General features: G+C 42.2%; 1 protein-coding gene across 5 annotated transcripts in view; it reads left to right on the forward strand.

Moving 5' to 3' along the window:
- Nucleotides 1-1,063: 1,063 nt before the first annotated feature.
- GRM5 (glutamate metabotropic receptor 5) overlaps nucleotides 1,064-17,199 on the forward strand; it is a 286,394-nt gene continuing 270,258 nt past the window's right edge. For all 5 annotated transcript variants that reach the window (XM_070944018.1, XM_070944022.1, XM_070944023.1 and 2 more), the window contains exon 1: nucleotides 1,064-1,749. In XM_070944018.1, coding sequence (XP_070800119.1) covers nucleotides 1,077-1,749 — 673 coding nt within the window. In that variant the 5' untranslated portion in view covers nucleotides 1,064-1,076. The remainder of the gene's footprint in view (nucleotides 1,750-17,199) is intronic.

Here is a 17,199-nt window from a genome sequence, read left to right on the forward strand (position 1 = left end):
TTTCCAGGCCTGAAAATCAACCAATCGTAGGTTTGGAGCTAACTTGTTTGTTTTATTTTGAATGTATGATGTTTGCAATCTTGCCTTGTCAGAGGCCGGGTGGCGCAAGGGTTAGAATGCATCATTGCAGGCTAACTCTGCCCACAGCCTAGTACCGTGATGGCGAATCTATGGCACGCGAGCCATATCAGTGGACACGCGAGCTCAGCTCTGGCACTCATGTGCGTGCTAGCCAGCTGGTTTTCGGGCTTTCTGGGCTCACCGGAAGTTGGCAAACAGGCCATTTCCAGCCTCTGGAGGGCCTCCAACTGGTGGGGAAGGCTGTTTTTGCCCTCCCCAGGCTCCAGGAAAGCCTCTGGAGCCTGGGGAGGGCGAAAAAACGGGCCTACTGGGCCCACCAGGCCATCTCGTGCCAAAAGCAGGAGGAGTGCGGAGGGGTCACACACGCATGTGTGGGGGGCGGGGTGCATAGAATTATGGATGTGGGCACACACGCACACGCCCCCCCTCTCCCCCTGCTTTTGGCACGCAATGGCAAAAAGGTTAGCCATCACTGGCCTAGTAGTTTGATCCTGATGGGACTCGAGGTTGACTCAGCCTTCCATCCTTCCAAGGTTGGTAAAATGAGGGCCCAAATTGTTGGGGGCGTTATGCTGACATTGTAAATCATCCCAGGAGTGCTGTAAAGCACTGCAAAAGAGTATATAAGTGTAAGTGCTATTGCTATTGCCTTGATATTCTAGTAAGCATCAAAACAAGCTGGTGCTCTCTCTAGAATAGCTGTTGAGGTGTTTCAAGCTTATAAGTGCTCATTTATTTATTTATTTAAAAAAAAAACCTTTCCCATCATCTTTTTCTTAAAGATTTTGAAGATCCTACCTTCTGAGCAGATGAAAAGATGTTGGCCATAGTCTAGAAGATGCTTGGAGACACCTGAGTCGCTCCTCAGCTTGATTGCTTCGATTTCTCCAAAGACTCACTGATTGCTTTAAAAAAAAAAGAAAGAAAGAAAGAAAGAATGGTTACCCTTTGCCATCTCATCATGCTTCCAATTCTGGCTTAAACAGCTCCCTAAAATGCTCTTTCTGCTTCTTCTCTGGTTCTTGAAGGAAAATGTTTGTGGGAACTTCAGTGCTTTGGTTTCTGCTCAGTCCAATGAAAGACGAGTGGTGGCCTATATGCCTGGAGATATTATCATTGGGGCTCTCTTCTCGGTCCATCATCAGCCGTCTGTCGACAAGGTCCACGAGAGAAAATGTGGAGAGGTCAGAGAACAATATGGGATCCAGAGAGTGGAAGCCATGCTCCATACCCTCGATCGCATTAACCAGAATCAAACTCTGTTACCCAACATCACCTTGGGTTGTGAAATACGGGACTCATGCTGGCATTCGGCGGTCGCCCTTGAGCAGAGCATTGAATTCATCCGCGATTCTCTCATCTCGGCGGAAGAAGAGGAAGGGCTGATGAAGTGTGTCGACGGCTCTACGTCTCTGTACCGCTCGAAGAAGCCCATCGTTGGTGTGATAGGTCCCGGGTCCAGTTCCGTGGCAATCCAGGTCCAAAATCTGTTGCAGCTTTTCAACATACCTCAGATTGCCTACTCTGCCACAAGCATGGACTTAAGCGACAAGACATTATTCAAATATTTCATGCGAGTGGTGCCTTCGGACGCACAACAGGCCCGTGCTATGGTGGACATCGTCAAGAGGTACAACTGGACGTATGTGTCTGCAGTACATACAGAAGGTAAGAAGGTTCTTTCTATGTTGTGGTTGTTGTTTTTATACAGGAGGCTCCGTGTTTCATTCTATACTCTCTCTCTCTGCCTGTGTTTAAGTGGCAGAGACAGCAGAGACACCCTCACATAATATTCTGGATTTAACGTTTAATATTTAGGGTTAACCGCTGCTGCATTTTGCCTACATTTCATGAATGTCAGAATGACCTTATTTATTGTATGGCCAGATAATGTATAATTATTTCACTAGACAACTCGTGAACCACTGGGTCGTGGCTTCTTTATTTGAACAGAGAAAAAAGTATTACCACAGGCAGGCAAAATAGCATTGGAAGCAGGGGCAACTTCCTGCTGGCTTCCCCATCGACTTGGTTCCTCTTCTGTCTCTCTTTTCTTCCTTCTCAGATAAACCAGAGAGGAAACATGACTAGAAAATGTTATTTTATTTTACTTTGTTATAAGAATACATTAACGGAGTATTGCAAGTCTGAAGTACAAACGTTTGGTCCCCACTTTGAACAGCTCAATCAATTAACAGCTGCCTTAATTTCTTTCTTTGACCATTAAGTCACTAGGCATTCCTGCCTCTTGTCTGATTGTTTTCTAGGCAGCATCTTTTCCCATCATCCACCTAAGTCATCAACACATTATATTACAATCTCTTCCTCCCCCTTCCTTCCTTCCTTCCTTCCTTCCTTCCTTTTTCCTCCCTCCCTCCCTCCCTCCCTTCTTTTTCCTTCTTTCTTCTTTCTTTCCTTCCTTCATCTCTCCCTTCCTCCTCCCTCCCTCCCTCCTTTTTCCTTCCTTCCTCCCTCCCTCCCTCCCTCCCTCCCTCCCTCCCTCCCTCCATTCTATTCCATTCCATTCCATTTCATTCTATTCCATGTCATTTCCAGCAGTCAGGTAAGTGACTGCTGCTATGTGGGGGAAAGAGCAAGGGATTGCATGAGTGGTCAGACTCTGTAGGACTGGCAGAGAGTGTGTGGTTGAGGAAGACTTATCCAAACAAATTGTGACCTTTCTTGCCAAGTTCCAGCTTTCCAGAAGCTGTTCTGTTCCCGTCTCACACACGCACACAAACAGATAGCCAGGGGTTAAATAAAACTGGCAGACAACAAATTCTTTCGATAAGAGGATTGGCAGCAACCCAGTAGCTGCTTGCCAAGAACTTTACTCAGAGGGATGGGTTGTTCCTCTGACAGATAAACCCAAACAAGATACACACAGTTCAAGAATTGTCAAGTCCAGTCCGTATTAAATCCAAGGCAGATAACGTCGTTTCAAAGATACAATGTGACTCGCGAGTAGTTTGTTTTGTCCGTCACAGAGTCTGAATGGCCACCTCACCCCCTTTTATCCCCTGTGGGGTGTGGTCCAGTGACTCAGCTTAATCTCTGGCATGCCTTCTTTTCTGCTGCGTGCGCCTGTCTCTCCGACGCTGGCGTGGATCCAGCCAAGACTTATCTCCATCACTGTCCGACTGTGAGGAGATACCTGGCTCCTGGCCAATCTCTTCTCCTTTGGGAGACACCTGAGGCATTGCCAGAGAGGAGGGTCCTGGAGAGGGAGGCCTGGCCAACTCCTCTCCTTCATGTTCAGAGCCTTCTCCCTCCGATAAGTCAGCCTTGGGGGTCGGAGTCACAACAGAAGCAAAGGCTTTGCTACAGGGTGAAATCTACTTACCTTTCCTACTGGTTCAGAACTGCACGCGTTACATGTGTGTGTGGACCCTTAGCGCATGCGCAAACACTTTTGTGCATGTGCAGAGGGTAAAAAACAGGTTACTTCCTGGTTAAAGCCAGGAAGTAACGACAACCAGGCGGAGCCTTGCGCTGCCATCGCTACTGGTTCTCTGAACCACCCGCCGCCATCATTACCGGTTCGGTCGAACTGGTCCAAACCGGTAGCTTTTCACCCCTGCTTTACTAGTGGGAAAGCATTGAACAAAGAGATCGGTTTTTGGCCTCTCCATCAACTTGTGGGAAGCTGTCAGGGAACGTTGACAATGACAGTCATATGTCTGCAGCTGATTGTAGCAATTAGATGGGGTGGGGGATGCTGAGTAGCAGTTGTGCAGTGGCTGTGAAGAAGCAACAATTTTTCTCAAATTTCACTCCCGAGGGATTCATACTCCCTTGGCAATCTGTTAGTCCATTTGCGTTACTGTATATTCCAATTTTGCCCAATTGAAGGTTGCAAACAATCAAACAGACATGAGAGTTTTAATAGTATATAGCAATGGTGAAATCCACATTTTTTACTACTGGTTCTGTGGGCGTGGCAGGGGAAGAAAATACTGCAAAATCCCCATTCCCTCCCCACTCCTGGGGAAGGATACTGCAAAATCCCCATTCCCTCCCAACTCCTGGGGGAAGGATATTGCAAAATTTCCATTCCCACCCCACTCTGTGGCCAGTGAGAGGTGGTATTTGCCAGTTCTCCGAACTACTCAAAATTTCCGCTACCAGTTCTCCGAACTGCTCAAAATTTCCGCTACCGGTTCTCCAGAACCTGTCAGAACCTGCTGGATTTTACCCCTGGTATATAGATATATAGTATATATAAAATGTGGTTTTACATTTATATGGAATCTAATAAAAGGGACTAGGACTTGATTTGGTTTGACTAGTTAATTTTCATTAGCAACCCAATTTTATGCATGTTTCCTTAGTAGTGGGCCCTATCGAGTATAACAGAATATAGACAGTCCTCAACTTACAACATTTTGTTTAATGACCATTCGAAGTTACAATGGCACTGAAAAAAGTGACTTATGACCATTTTTTACACTTATGACCACTGCAGTATCCCCATAGTCACGTGATTTATATTCCGATCCTTGACAACTGACTTAGCATCCCAAGCAATGGGGAAGCCAGATTTACATAGAGTAGAGTAGAGTAGAGTAGAGTAGAGTAGAGTAGAGTAGAGTAGAGTAGAATAGAGTAGAATAGAATAGAATAGAATAGAATAGAATAGAATAGAATAGAATAGAATAGAATAGAATAGAATAGAATAGAATTCTTTATTGGCCAAGTATGATTGGACACACAAAGAATTTGTCTTGGTGCATATGCTCTCAGTGTACATAAAAGAAAAGATACATTCATCAAGAATCATAAGGTACAACACTTAATGATAGTCATAGGGAACGGATAATCAATCAAATCATATTAGGAAACAGTCAATATAAATCATAAGGACACCAGGAACAAGGTTACTGTTACTCACTTAACAACCATGTTACTAACTTAACAACTGCAGTGATTCACTTAACAACTGTGACAAGAACGCTCATAAAATGGGGGAAATAGTCATTTAACAAATGTCTCGCTTAGTAACGGAAATGTTGGGCTCAACAGTGATCGTAAGTCGAGGACTAGCTGTATATCGCCTAGCAAGTGTATTTGGGAACGCAGCCATTATTAATTCATTGTTTAAGCAGTGTGTCGTGTTTATTACCATGATATGTTTGCATACCTCATAATAATTAAAAAGCTAATGATGTATTATATTGTGTGGATTCTGTAATAGACTAATAGGTAAATCTTTTCACGTCTGGGGACATTTTTAGGCAACTACTTGCTCCATCTGCAGATTTAAACATGTGATTTAAACGTGTCCCATTGCTCCAATTTATTTTATATATCCAAACAGTACAGATAGTCCTCGACTTTACAACATTTCGCTTAGTGACATTCAAAGTTACAACGGCACTGAAAAAAATGACTTATGACCATTTTTCATACTTATGACCGCTGCAGTATCCCCATACTCATGTGATTTATATTCGGATCCTTGACCACTGATTCACATTTATGACGGTTGCAGTATCCTAGAGTCACATGACCCCCTTTTGCAACCTTTTGAGCCTCGGTGGTGCAGCGGACTAAGTGCTGTTAAGTGCTAGCACTTAGCTGCCAGCTGCTTGCAATTAGTGCGAGTTCAAATCTCACCAGGCTCAAGGTTGACTCAGCCTTCCATCCTTTCGAGGTAGGTAAATTGAGAACCCGGATTGTGGGGGCAATAAGCCAGCTTTGTATAGAACAACACCGCTTGGGGGGGAGGTCGAAAGCCCTAATAAGCCGGTATATACATAAAAGTATGCAGGCTATTGCTATAATACATTGTAGGCCGCCCAGAGTCTACGGAGAAGGGCGGCATATAAATTGGACTAATAAATAAATAAATAAATAAATAAATAAATAAATAAATAAATAAATAAATAAATAAATAAATAAACCTTCTGACAAGCAAAAAAGTCAGTGGGGAAGCCAGATTCACTTAACAACCATGTTACTAATTTATAACAGCCGCAGTGATTCACTTAACACATGTGGGCAAGAAAAATCGTAAAATAGGGCAAAACTCCCTTAACACATTTCTCACTTAGCAACAGAAATTTTGGGCTTAATTATGGCTGTAAGTTGACCTGTATAACACAGTTCCACAGGGATTTTTATTGGTTTTGTTTTACAGAGGTTACTTCAATATATTTTAGGTTTCAGCAAGATCACTATTGATGCTTCATAGCCAGTTTGATCTAGTGCAGGGATCAGCAACCTGTGGCTCTGGAGCCGCATGTGGCTCTTTCATCCCTCTGCTGCGGCTCCCTGTCGCTGGTCAGCTCCACAATTGATAGGGCTTTTGGCTGGGACAGGTAGAGAAAAAAGGACGCCGCACTAGGAGGAGACTTTATGGTGGGGGAATCAGACTTCCAGTCAGCAGAGGAAAAAAGATGCCACACTAGGAGGAGACTACGATGTGGGAACCAGACTTCCGGTCGGTTCCAGAATTGAACGGGGGCTTCCAGCTAGAACCTTTATGGTTCTTTGAGTGTTTAAGGTTGCTGACCCCTGATCTAGTGTTAAGGCACCAAATTAGAAAGCAAGAGGTCGTGAGTTCTAGTCCCGCCTTAGCCATGAAAGCCAGCTGGGTGACTTTGGGCCAGTCACTTTCTCTCAGCCCAACCCACCTCAAAAAGTTGTTGTTATGGCGAGAATAGGAGGAGGAAAGTGTGTTGGATATGTTTGCTGCTTTGAGTTATTTGTGAAAATAATAAAGGTGGGATATAAATGAATGAATGAATAAATTCTGCGCGAGCTGCACTGGCTCCCGGTGGTCTTCCGGGTGCGCTTCAAGGTTTTGGTTACCACCTTTAAAGCGCTCCATGGCTCAGGACCTGGGTACTTGCGGGACCGCCTACTACCACCGGCCTCCCACCGGCCGGTACCCTCCCATAGAGAGGGGCTCCTCCGGGTGCCGTTGGCCAAACAATGCCGACTGGCGGCCCCCAGGGGGGAGAGCCTTCTCTGTGGGGGCACCTACTATCTGGAACGAGCTCCCCCCAGAGATATGGAGGATCCCGGATCTGCGCACCTTCCGCCACGCTCTAAAGACCTTTTTATTTCACCAGGCGGGCCTGGCCTAATTTTCTCCCTCTTTTATAAAAGAATTTTTAATTTTTAATATTTTTTAGTATTTTATATATTCAAATTTTAAAATTGGTTTTAAATTGATTGGGGTTTTAATTTGTCTGGGCCAAAACTATTTAATTTGATTTTAATTCTGCTTTTAAATTTTGTATGTATGGATTTTATTGTTGGCTGTTCACCGCCCTGAGCCCTTCGGGAGTAGGGCGGTATAGAAATCAAATCAAATCAAATCAAATCAATAAATAAATAAATACAAATAAATAAACATTCCTTGTTTTCAATTGGTTGTCTATTCCCAACCTTCAGAGTCAAAGTTTTTTGAGGTTCTTGGTGGAGTCAACAATCACAGTTCATAGCACTTTATAAAGAATATGAATAATTCAACTCTTCTTTTCAATTCATAATTCAATTGTCCTTTAACAATTGCCTGTCCAGCATCCTTATTCCAGGCAGAGATCAATTTTCCTGGGCAAAAGTACACTATGGACTGCAGAAACCTTAATATATGATATTTATACACTGCTCAAAAAAATAAAGGGAACACAAGCAGAAGATATCCGAGATCTGAATGGATGAAATAGCCTTATTAAATACTTTGTTCGTAGTTTTGTGTTCCCTTTAGTTGTTTAAGCAATGTATAAACTACTGTATGTAAAGAACAAAGTATTTAATAATGCTATTTCAATCATTCAGATCTCGGATGTCTTCTGCTTGTGTTCCCTTTATTTTTTTGAGCAGTATATATCATAATGCAAGGAAATGGTATAAAATAATTATGCCCAATGCACTGCATTATACACAGTACTAGGCACTGATGACTATATATAGTGGGGCAATGTAATGTCTGCAAGAAAACAAGCAGGTTTAGAAAGCACTAAGGACCCCACAGTCGTCATCGTTGTAGTTGTTATCATGGTCCTCCTCCTCCTCCTCCACTTCAGACACCTCACTCCCTTGTAGCACTGATAATGTTCCCTAGTTTGGTAATGAAACATCTGCAAGAAAACCATCAAGCTCGGAGAGCAACAAGGACCCCACAGTCCATCCCTGAGCTATAAATATTCTCTTCTATTGGGAGTACTATGTACTGCTCAATTCAGGTCTTAAGTGAAAAGTGGGGTATAAATCAAACAAACAAAAGTTCCAGAAATTTGAACCAATGTGAACCCTCTTAATTTTATATAGGACTCATGAAACAACTTAATTTTGTGTGTCATACCCTGCCTTTCTTTTAAGGACTCAAAGAGGCTTCCATGAACGTCTTTTTTTGCAGTTTATTGTGGGATAAGATGGGGCTAAGAGAGAGAAGGTTTAGCTCAAGCCACCACAAGCTGCCATAAACTAGAACCTGGTTTCTCCACTGCAACCCTTTAACCACTATTGCTAGCTCACATCAAGCTAATTCAATCGCTTGGGATTAGAAAAGAGGCAATCTCGTGGATTGTTAATTGAGTAAAGAACAGGAATTGGAGAATAGGAGTCAAGGAACAATTCAAATTCAAGAGAAATTTGGAGTGAGATCTTCTTCTATATATATGTGTGTGTGTGTGTGTCTTCTTAGGTTTTCGCGGGTGTGCATATGCAAAAAATTAAAATCTCGGGTGTTTTCCCGCGTCATTGTAAATAAGTTGGTTAAAATATTTAAAATCCTGGTTAAAATCCCAGCTTAAAATCTTCTAAAAATCCTTACAGAGCACTCTGCAAGGTCCTTTAAAACCTCAGCTAAAATCTTACCAGTGACTTTAAAAGTTTTTCTTAAAGCAACGTTTCGACAGGCTCACAACTCTGTCATCTTCAGGCTCTGTTTCATTTAGAAGCGATGGGTTCTCTGTTGCGAGGTCGGAGGATTTTAGCTGAGGTTTTAAAGGACCTTGCAGAGTGCTCTGTAAGGATTTTTAGAAGATTTTAAGCTGGGATTTTAACCAGGATTTTAAATATTTTAACCAACTTATTTACAATGACGCGGGAAAACACCCGAGATTTTAATTTTTTGCATAAAGTTTTATTGGTCCCCCCCCCCCCCACATTCACCCACATCTTTTTTGAACAAAGTATTGGCCATATCTTGTCTTATACAATTTATTAAATTCAAGTACATTTTACTCAATTACAATTTTTGCCACAATTTTCTTTTTTCCCTTTTTTAAATCATATCTCAATATTTCTTTGCTTACTTATATAAACAACATCTTCATTCACCCTCAAATTCTAATTTTCCTGCTTATTCATATTTATTCTCTTTTATTCTTTAACAATTCATTCTTTATCTTAATATATTTGTGTTTGTTCGGGGTTGCCTTTCTTCCATTTCTTATTGTACAGCAATCTTTCTCTTCCAACTTACCATCTCCCTCTTTTCTTTCTTTCCTACTTTCTCTTCCCCTCTTCTTCTTCTTCGCTTATCTACTTCCCCTCTCCTTCTCCTTCTCCTCCTCTCTTCCCCCCTCTCTTCCTCTCTCTCCTACTCTAATTTCCCTTCCTTCCTCCCTACTCTTCCTTCCCTCAGAGTGAGATCTTCTAAGGGTCGGTGCTCAGCCTGCTATCTATGGAGATTCTCAATCATCCAGGTCATGGTTGTCCCAAAGATGTTTTTTTCAAAAGACAAATGGACTTTCTTGTTTTTTTCCTTGAAGATGTTTTGCTTCTCATCCAAGAAACTTCCTCGGTCAGAACTGAAGAAGCTTCTTGGATGGGAAGCGAAACGTCTTCAAGGAAAAAAACAAACAAACAAGGAAGTCCAGTTGGGTGGTAGGTTTTCATTTGCGTAGAAATGATCTGGAGAGATTTGCCATTCTTGACCCGGAACAGGTCCTATATTCTTGGTCCCGGGAACAGGAGATGTTACAATAAGTTGAGGGCCATTGACATCAATCTCCTTAGCCAGCACGTCATGAGTTGAACTTGATGCTAATAGGAAGAAGGTTTTCCATGTCATTAACCACTTAAACAAAGCGCTTAACCCAAAAGTCCTTTAGTTGACATTATGAAAATGCCTGGCTAATTAGCTTGATGAAACAGGCCCACCGCCAGGCTATCCATCACAACGGTGGCGGCTATGAACCATCTAAGAGATAAAGGTACATGCAAATTGGGTGACACAGCAAGGCCAACGCTTGGTAATTGGGGACACCGGATTCTTTGGGTGGATAAGCATCTCGATCATGTCCAAAATAAAAAATGACTTAGTGGTGCCGGTTGACAAACCACATCCGCAAAATGTAAGGAATACGACCTCCAACCTCTTGTGATCTGCTGGAATGGAAACATTTTAGGGCGTTTCATGGAGAACCTGCTCAGTCGTGTCCTATGATGTTTATAGAGTACTATCCTAAACAGGATCATTGGGTCAAATTGTTGAGTTTCTCTTCCAATCCACCCTTGTATCTTATGAAGCGGTTCTTTTGAAGTGAAGTGAAGCAATGCTTATCCATGGTGGCACATTGATTAGAATACGGTATTTATTGTATTGATTTGAGGAACTAGCAACTGTAAACCACAGCCTAATCATTGAACCACCAAGAATACTCCCATCAACATTGATAGAGCAAGCCACTTATATCAAGGTGTTAGTTATCACCTTTAAAGCGCTCTATGGCTTAGGACCTGGGTACGTACGAGACCGTCTTTTGCCACCAATAGCCTCCCACCAACCAGTTCGTTCTCACAGGGAGGGACTACTCAGGGTACTGTCAGTCAAATTATGCCGACTGGCGACTCCCAGGGGGAGGGCCTTCTCTGTGAGGGCTCCAACCCTTTGGAATGAACTGCCCCCGGAGATACGGAATATCCCTGATCTCCGTGCTTTCCGCCGTGCCCTCAAGACCCTGATGTTCCAACAGGCGGGGCTAAACATATGAACATGTGAATGATTTTTAAATGTGATCTAATTCTGGGTTTTATTTAATTGACCAAACTAAGTAATAATTTTAATTAGCAATTTTATGATGTTTGTGTGTCTATATTTTTCTTGACTGTACACCGCCTTGAGTCCTACGGGAGAAAGGCAGTATAGAAATATAATAAATAAATAAATAAATAAATAAATAAATAAATAAATAAATAAATAAATAAATAAATAAATAGACAGCAAACCCCTTCTAACACTGATGATGTTACCTAGTCGGGTAATGAAATGTCTGCAAGAAAACAACCAAGCTCAGAGAGCACCAGGGACCCCACAAACAAGAGCTGAGGTGGCGCAGTGGTTAAGAGTACAGTACTGCAGCTACTTCAGCTGACTGCTAGTTCAGCAGATCAGCGGATCAAATCTCACTGGCTCAAGGTTGACTCAGCCTTCCATCCTTCCGAGGTGGGTAAAATGAGGACCAAGGTTGTTGGGGGCAATATGCTATTTAGTATACTGTCTTTGGTGTAAGCCGCCCAGAGTCCTCGGAGAGTGGGCGGCATAGAAATATGAATAATAAATAAAATAATAATAAATTCAACCCTGAGCTACAAAAATTATCTTCTGTGAGGGAATTGGTTATTTGGCATAGAAGAGCATTCACCGTCAAGCGCCAGGGAAATCAAGAGATTCAGGCAGTGAATTGACTATAAAAATTTATTGCTCGCTACAAGAATCTGACCAACTAATGGTCAATGGAAATGAGCGGGAGATAAGAAAGGCATTCAAGGTGGGCTGAACTTAGATCTCTTGTGGATGTGCAGGGACTCATGACTTATGACCAGTGGTGGGTTGCTACCAGTTTGCACTGGATCGGGTGTACTGGTAGCGGCAGTGGCAGGAGGCTCCTCCCACCACCCTGGATGCTTCTGCGCATGCGCAGAAGCGTCACGCTCACGCGAGAGAGTGCACATGCCCACGAGCAAACCAGTAGCGATGGGTTTTGAAACCCGCCCCTGCTTATGACATGTTTGACCTCTCCCTCAGGCTCAGCCTGGTCATCTTCTACATCCACTATAAAATCTGTGGGAAGCTACTAATAGTGCATGTTGGAATTTTACTGCTAATGTTAGAATATTTGTTCCTGTTTTCTTCCTCCCATATTCCATGGAGGTATCTAAAAAAAGTCCACCAAGTCAATGCACTAGAAGATTTGCACTGGTTGCGGACTTACAAAATGAACCATTTGGTGTATACACAGAAATAGTCTTTATTTGTTGGCCCCAGTCCAAATAAATTAGTTGGGCTAATAAAGAGCCTTGATAGTAGAGTGGTCTATGCACCCTGTTATTAACACAGCTGCCTGCAATTTACTGCTGGTTCGAATCTCTCCAAGGCTCAAGGTTGACTCAGCCTTCCATCCTTTCTAAGGTAGGTGAAATGAGGACCTAGTTTGTGGGGGCAATAAGCTGACTTTGTATAAATATACAAAAGTATGAAGGCTATTGCTTAACACATTGTAAGCCGCCCTGAGTCTCCGGAGAAGGGCGGCATATAAATCAAATTAAAAAAAAAAGTGCCTGTGATTTCACAGGGAGCCCGTTTAAAAAAACAACAACTTTGTTTGCAACAATGCCTTTGAAGGCTGCTTTCTTGTTAAAATATTTTTTTTTCCATTTTTCATTCTAAGAAATTTATTTCACATTTCTCCATGAAGCTGCTGAGATAGTAATAACCAGTTCATTGTATAAAATTCAGTAAAACAAATGAAGATTAAAAAAAAAAAATCGAGAAACAAACAGCAGTAAAACAAATTAGAGTTGCACCCACTAACAGCTTTCTAGCAATAAAATGTTTCATCTGCTCACTCCCTGAGCCTAGGATCCATGCTTCAATAGCTTCCCCTCTCATCAAAGGAAATTAAATTTATAATGGACTTTCTAACGAACAGCAAACTTCCCAGAGAAGATTTTTTTGAAGCTAGCTACAAACTTTAGATGGAAATCCCAGTTTTATTAAATGCATACTTTTCTCCAAACAATCAAAATTTGAGATCAAACCTCTTGGGTATATACATCCAAATGAAACAGAGAAATTTATCTATAGGTAGTCCTTGACTTATAACCACAATGCAAGCCAAAATTTCAGTTGTTAAGTAAGACCATTGTTAAGTGAGATTTGCCTCATGTGGTGACCCTTTTTTGCCACAGTTGTTAAGTGAATTACTGCAGTTATTAACTTAGTAACATAGGTATAAAGTGAATCTGGCTTCCTTATAAAAAAGGTAAAGCTACTCTAGGGGGTGGTGCTCATCTCCATTTCAAAGCCGAGGAGCCAGTGCTGTCCGAAGACGTCTCCATGGTCATGTGGCCAGCACGACTAAATGCCAAAGGTGCACAGAACGCTGTGACCTTCCCACCAAAGGTGGTCCCTATTTTTTCTACTTGCATTTTTTAACGTGCTTTCAAACTGCTAGGTTGGCAGAAGCTGGGACAAGTAACGGGAGCTTACTCCGTTATGCGGCACTAGGGATTCGAACCGCTGAACTGCCGACCTTTCGATTGACAAGCTCAGTGTCTTAGCCACTGAGTCACCGTGTCTCTCTATAGGCTCCCTTATAGACTTTGCTTAAGAGAAAGTCACAAAAGGTGATCATGAATACGAGCCAGTTATCAGGTGGAGATGGGAGATACTTCCAATGTAATCTATCGGATTCCCTGCATGGAATGTCTCTGTGACTATGTAGGACAGACAGGGGGGAAGTAACCACCAGATTGCAAGAACACAAGTAAGCGGTCAGACAAGGAGACCTGAACTCATTGGTAGCCTCACACTGCAATGAACAAGGACATACATTCAATTTTGCAGCTACTAAGATTGTTGGATGAGCAGGCACAAAAACAGCCAGGGAGGTGATTGAAGCCTGGGAAACGGGCCCCTCATCAGTCAACAGGAGTGCTGATTTACCTCCAGCTTATCAAGTACTTAGAAGGCAAGTGCTGGGCAGCACAAACAAACGACAGCCAAAGACTTAATAACCATCTAACAACACCCCAATCAACATCTAAAAAGCCACATATAATAGGCACCACATAAATACCACATACAGAACAGCTGTCAGGGTTCCAAGTAACACCCCCAACGAAAGAGGCTTGATTTTTTTTTCCTCAAAGTTCCATTTTATTAGAGATGTCATATTGGCACATCTGGGAAAACCCAATTCTGAAAGCTTCCAAGTTTTCCCCACCCAAAGTAAAGTTCAAGTCCCTGCCCAACACCCAGATGTCCATCACATGGTCCAATCAAAGCATCGTCCCAACTGGGGATGCCTCCCAGTTTCATCCATCCAGGTGCAGGGCAAGCTGTCCTTGACTCTCTGAGAAAGGAATGTTATTATGACTACATATCACTCCTGCTCCATACAATCCCCCCTCCCAGTTTCCCACATTAGTAAATGTGGCAGGCCTGAAGAACCAATGCAAAAGATGGCTTCCAGGCCTGACAACAGCCCAAAGTACACACTTTGCTAGAGAGAAATTCCCTGAAGATGGGCCACATCATGAGTCCGAAAGCTCGGAAGAAAAAACCTCTAATCTCAGTGACCGAGGCAGATTGGATCCTACAAAAAGAAACATTTGCAAAGGAAAAAAACATCAAAATGACTATGGGTAAGATACATTCTCTGTGTTTCCCAAAGTTTGCTTTGGGATAAATTGGTGCTAAATATTTTGTTTTGTTCATGGAGGCTTGCTCATGAATAGCTAAAAATGAAACTGTTCTCTACAACAGAGGCCTCCAACCTTGACAACTTTAAGCCTGTCCCTTCTGGGAATTGAAGTCAGCCAGGGTTAAAGTTGCCAAGGTTGGAGACCCCTGCTCTACATTATATATCATGCTCTCCTGCCAGTCCTAGTTTTTGAAAGAGAGGCTTTTTCTTGAAGGATAAGGCTTATGGCAAACTAGCTGGACTCCCATGCTTTGCTATGAAACTATGTGATCGGGTGTGATAAATTGACACTTAAAGCCTGAAACTTAATGTAGAATGTGTAACTTCATTCAGGGGTGGGGGGGGAGTACAATGTCCCAGCCCACAGGCCTGATGAGTCACGCACTGGCCATGCCCATGCCCAGTTTAGCAAAGGGGTAGCATCAGAGGTGTTAATCTAAGGCAACTGGCAGTTGGGACAGAGTTCTTTTCAGGTGGGGTGGAGGAATAGAACATCTAACTCCTTAGCATCAGAGCATGTAAATATAATACTGTATATGAAATAATAATGATCTGATGGTCATTTCGAAAAATCCTTTCTTAGCGAGCACCTAGAAGCCAAGAGAAACATACGTGCCAAATTTCAAGTTTGTAGGCTTTACGGTTCTGGAGATTTTGTGATGATGCGTGAATGGTTTTCGCTTTTATATATATACTGTAGATTATTAGCAACACAATTGAAAGAGCAAATTTAAAATACAAAGAAAACCCATGTTAATTTGCCAGTGCAACGGTACTACAAAAACAATTTTTCAAGTATTCGAAAGTCCATCCTATGTGGCCCTGAAGGGTGAACTTGTTGAGAATATCTGTTGGGTAAAGCACCAATACAATTATATTTCTGTTGTCCTTGTTGTTCAGGCAGGAAATTGTGCAGGTGGCAAATTTGTGCTTTGGCATTTCTTTTGTTGAAAATGTCCTTCATCAACTGTTTGTTTGACCATTGCAAAGTTCAGCCTTTGGGAGAGTGTCAGAGAGGAGGGTTGACTCCCCAAAAATGTATTGGAAAGGTTAATTGGGATGGCTTGTGACAGAAGCATATAAAATTATGCATGGCATGAACAGGAACATGTTTTTTTCACCTTCTCTCCATGTAAAATTCAGATCAAAGGACATCCAGTAAAGCTGGGTCATAAGAGATTAATGAAGGAATCAAATAACTATGTCTTCTCATCCATGTGTAATTGGAATTTTATCACCAGACCTGGAGATAAAATCAATCAGAATGACTTTTAGGTAGGTGAGAAAATATGTGGAACATAAAGTTGCTGTGAAACATAAAGTCTCTGAATTAATTTCCAATATTGGCTGTAATATAGTCCCTCAGTACATTTGCCAGAAGCGTTCCACTGGTTAATTGTTCTCACTGTCAGGAAATTTCTCCTTAGTTCTAGATTGCTTCTCTCCTTGATTAGTTTCCATCCTGTGTCTTCCTGTCCTGCCTTCTGGTGCTTTGGAGAATAGGGTAACCTCCTCTACTTTGTGACAACCTCTTTGATATTATCTCCCCTAGTCCAGTGGTGAAATCCAATTTATTTTACTACCGGTTCTGTGGGTGTGGCTTGGTGGGCATGGCAGGGGAAGGATACTGCAGATCTCCATTCCCTCCCCACTCCAGGGGAAGGATACTGCAAAATCCCCATTCCCACCCCACTCTGGGGCCAGCCAGAGATGGTATTTGCCGGTTCTCCAAACTACTCAAAATTTCCTCTACCAATTCTCCAGAACCTGTCAGAACCTGCTGGATTTCACCCTTGCCCTAATCCTTCTTTTCATTAAACTAGACATATTGGTACATAATTCCAGCAACCATTCTTTATATGTTTTAGCCTCCAGTCCCCTAATTATTTTTGTTGCTATTCTCTGCACTCTTTCTAGAGTCTCAACATTTTTTTTATATTGTGGCAACCAAAACTGGATGCGGCATTCCAAGTGTGGCCTTACCAAGGCATTATAAAGTGGTATTAACACTTCATGTGGTCTTGATTCTATCCCTCTGTTAATGCAGTCTAGGACTAATGTAATGAAACGTTTGCAAGAAAACAACCAACTTCAGAGAGCATCAAGGACCCCACAGTTCAACCCCCGAGCTACAAATATACTCTTCCCTTGGAATATATAATCTCAGGCCTCCTAGAGACTTAAAATATCTTGTTTGAGGAAGAGTTACGGTCTTGATAGATGAGACATAATAAGGCCCCTGTGATAATTTTGTTCCTCTATGATATAGTAAGTAGTAGCTTGCTTTAATGTTATGATTAGACTATTTATTTGGTGGTCAATCTTCTGCAGATGATTAAGTCCTGTATTTGCTTTGCAATGGTGGTGTTTTTAATCAGGTTTGTGTCTCTGAAGGAGGCATCTCTTCCTTCAGTGAAAGGATTAACATTCAGTCAGGATTGCTGGTAGAATT

Source organism: Pituophis catenifer, unplaced genomic scaffold, assembly GCF_029215685.1.
Source record: "Pituophis catenifer annectens isolate HBS135680 unplaced genomic scaffold, rPitCat1.0.hap2 SCAF_4, whole genome shotgun sequence".
NCBI lineage: Eukaryota > Metazoa > Chordata > Lepidosauria > Squamata > Colubridae > Pituophis > Pituophis catenifer.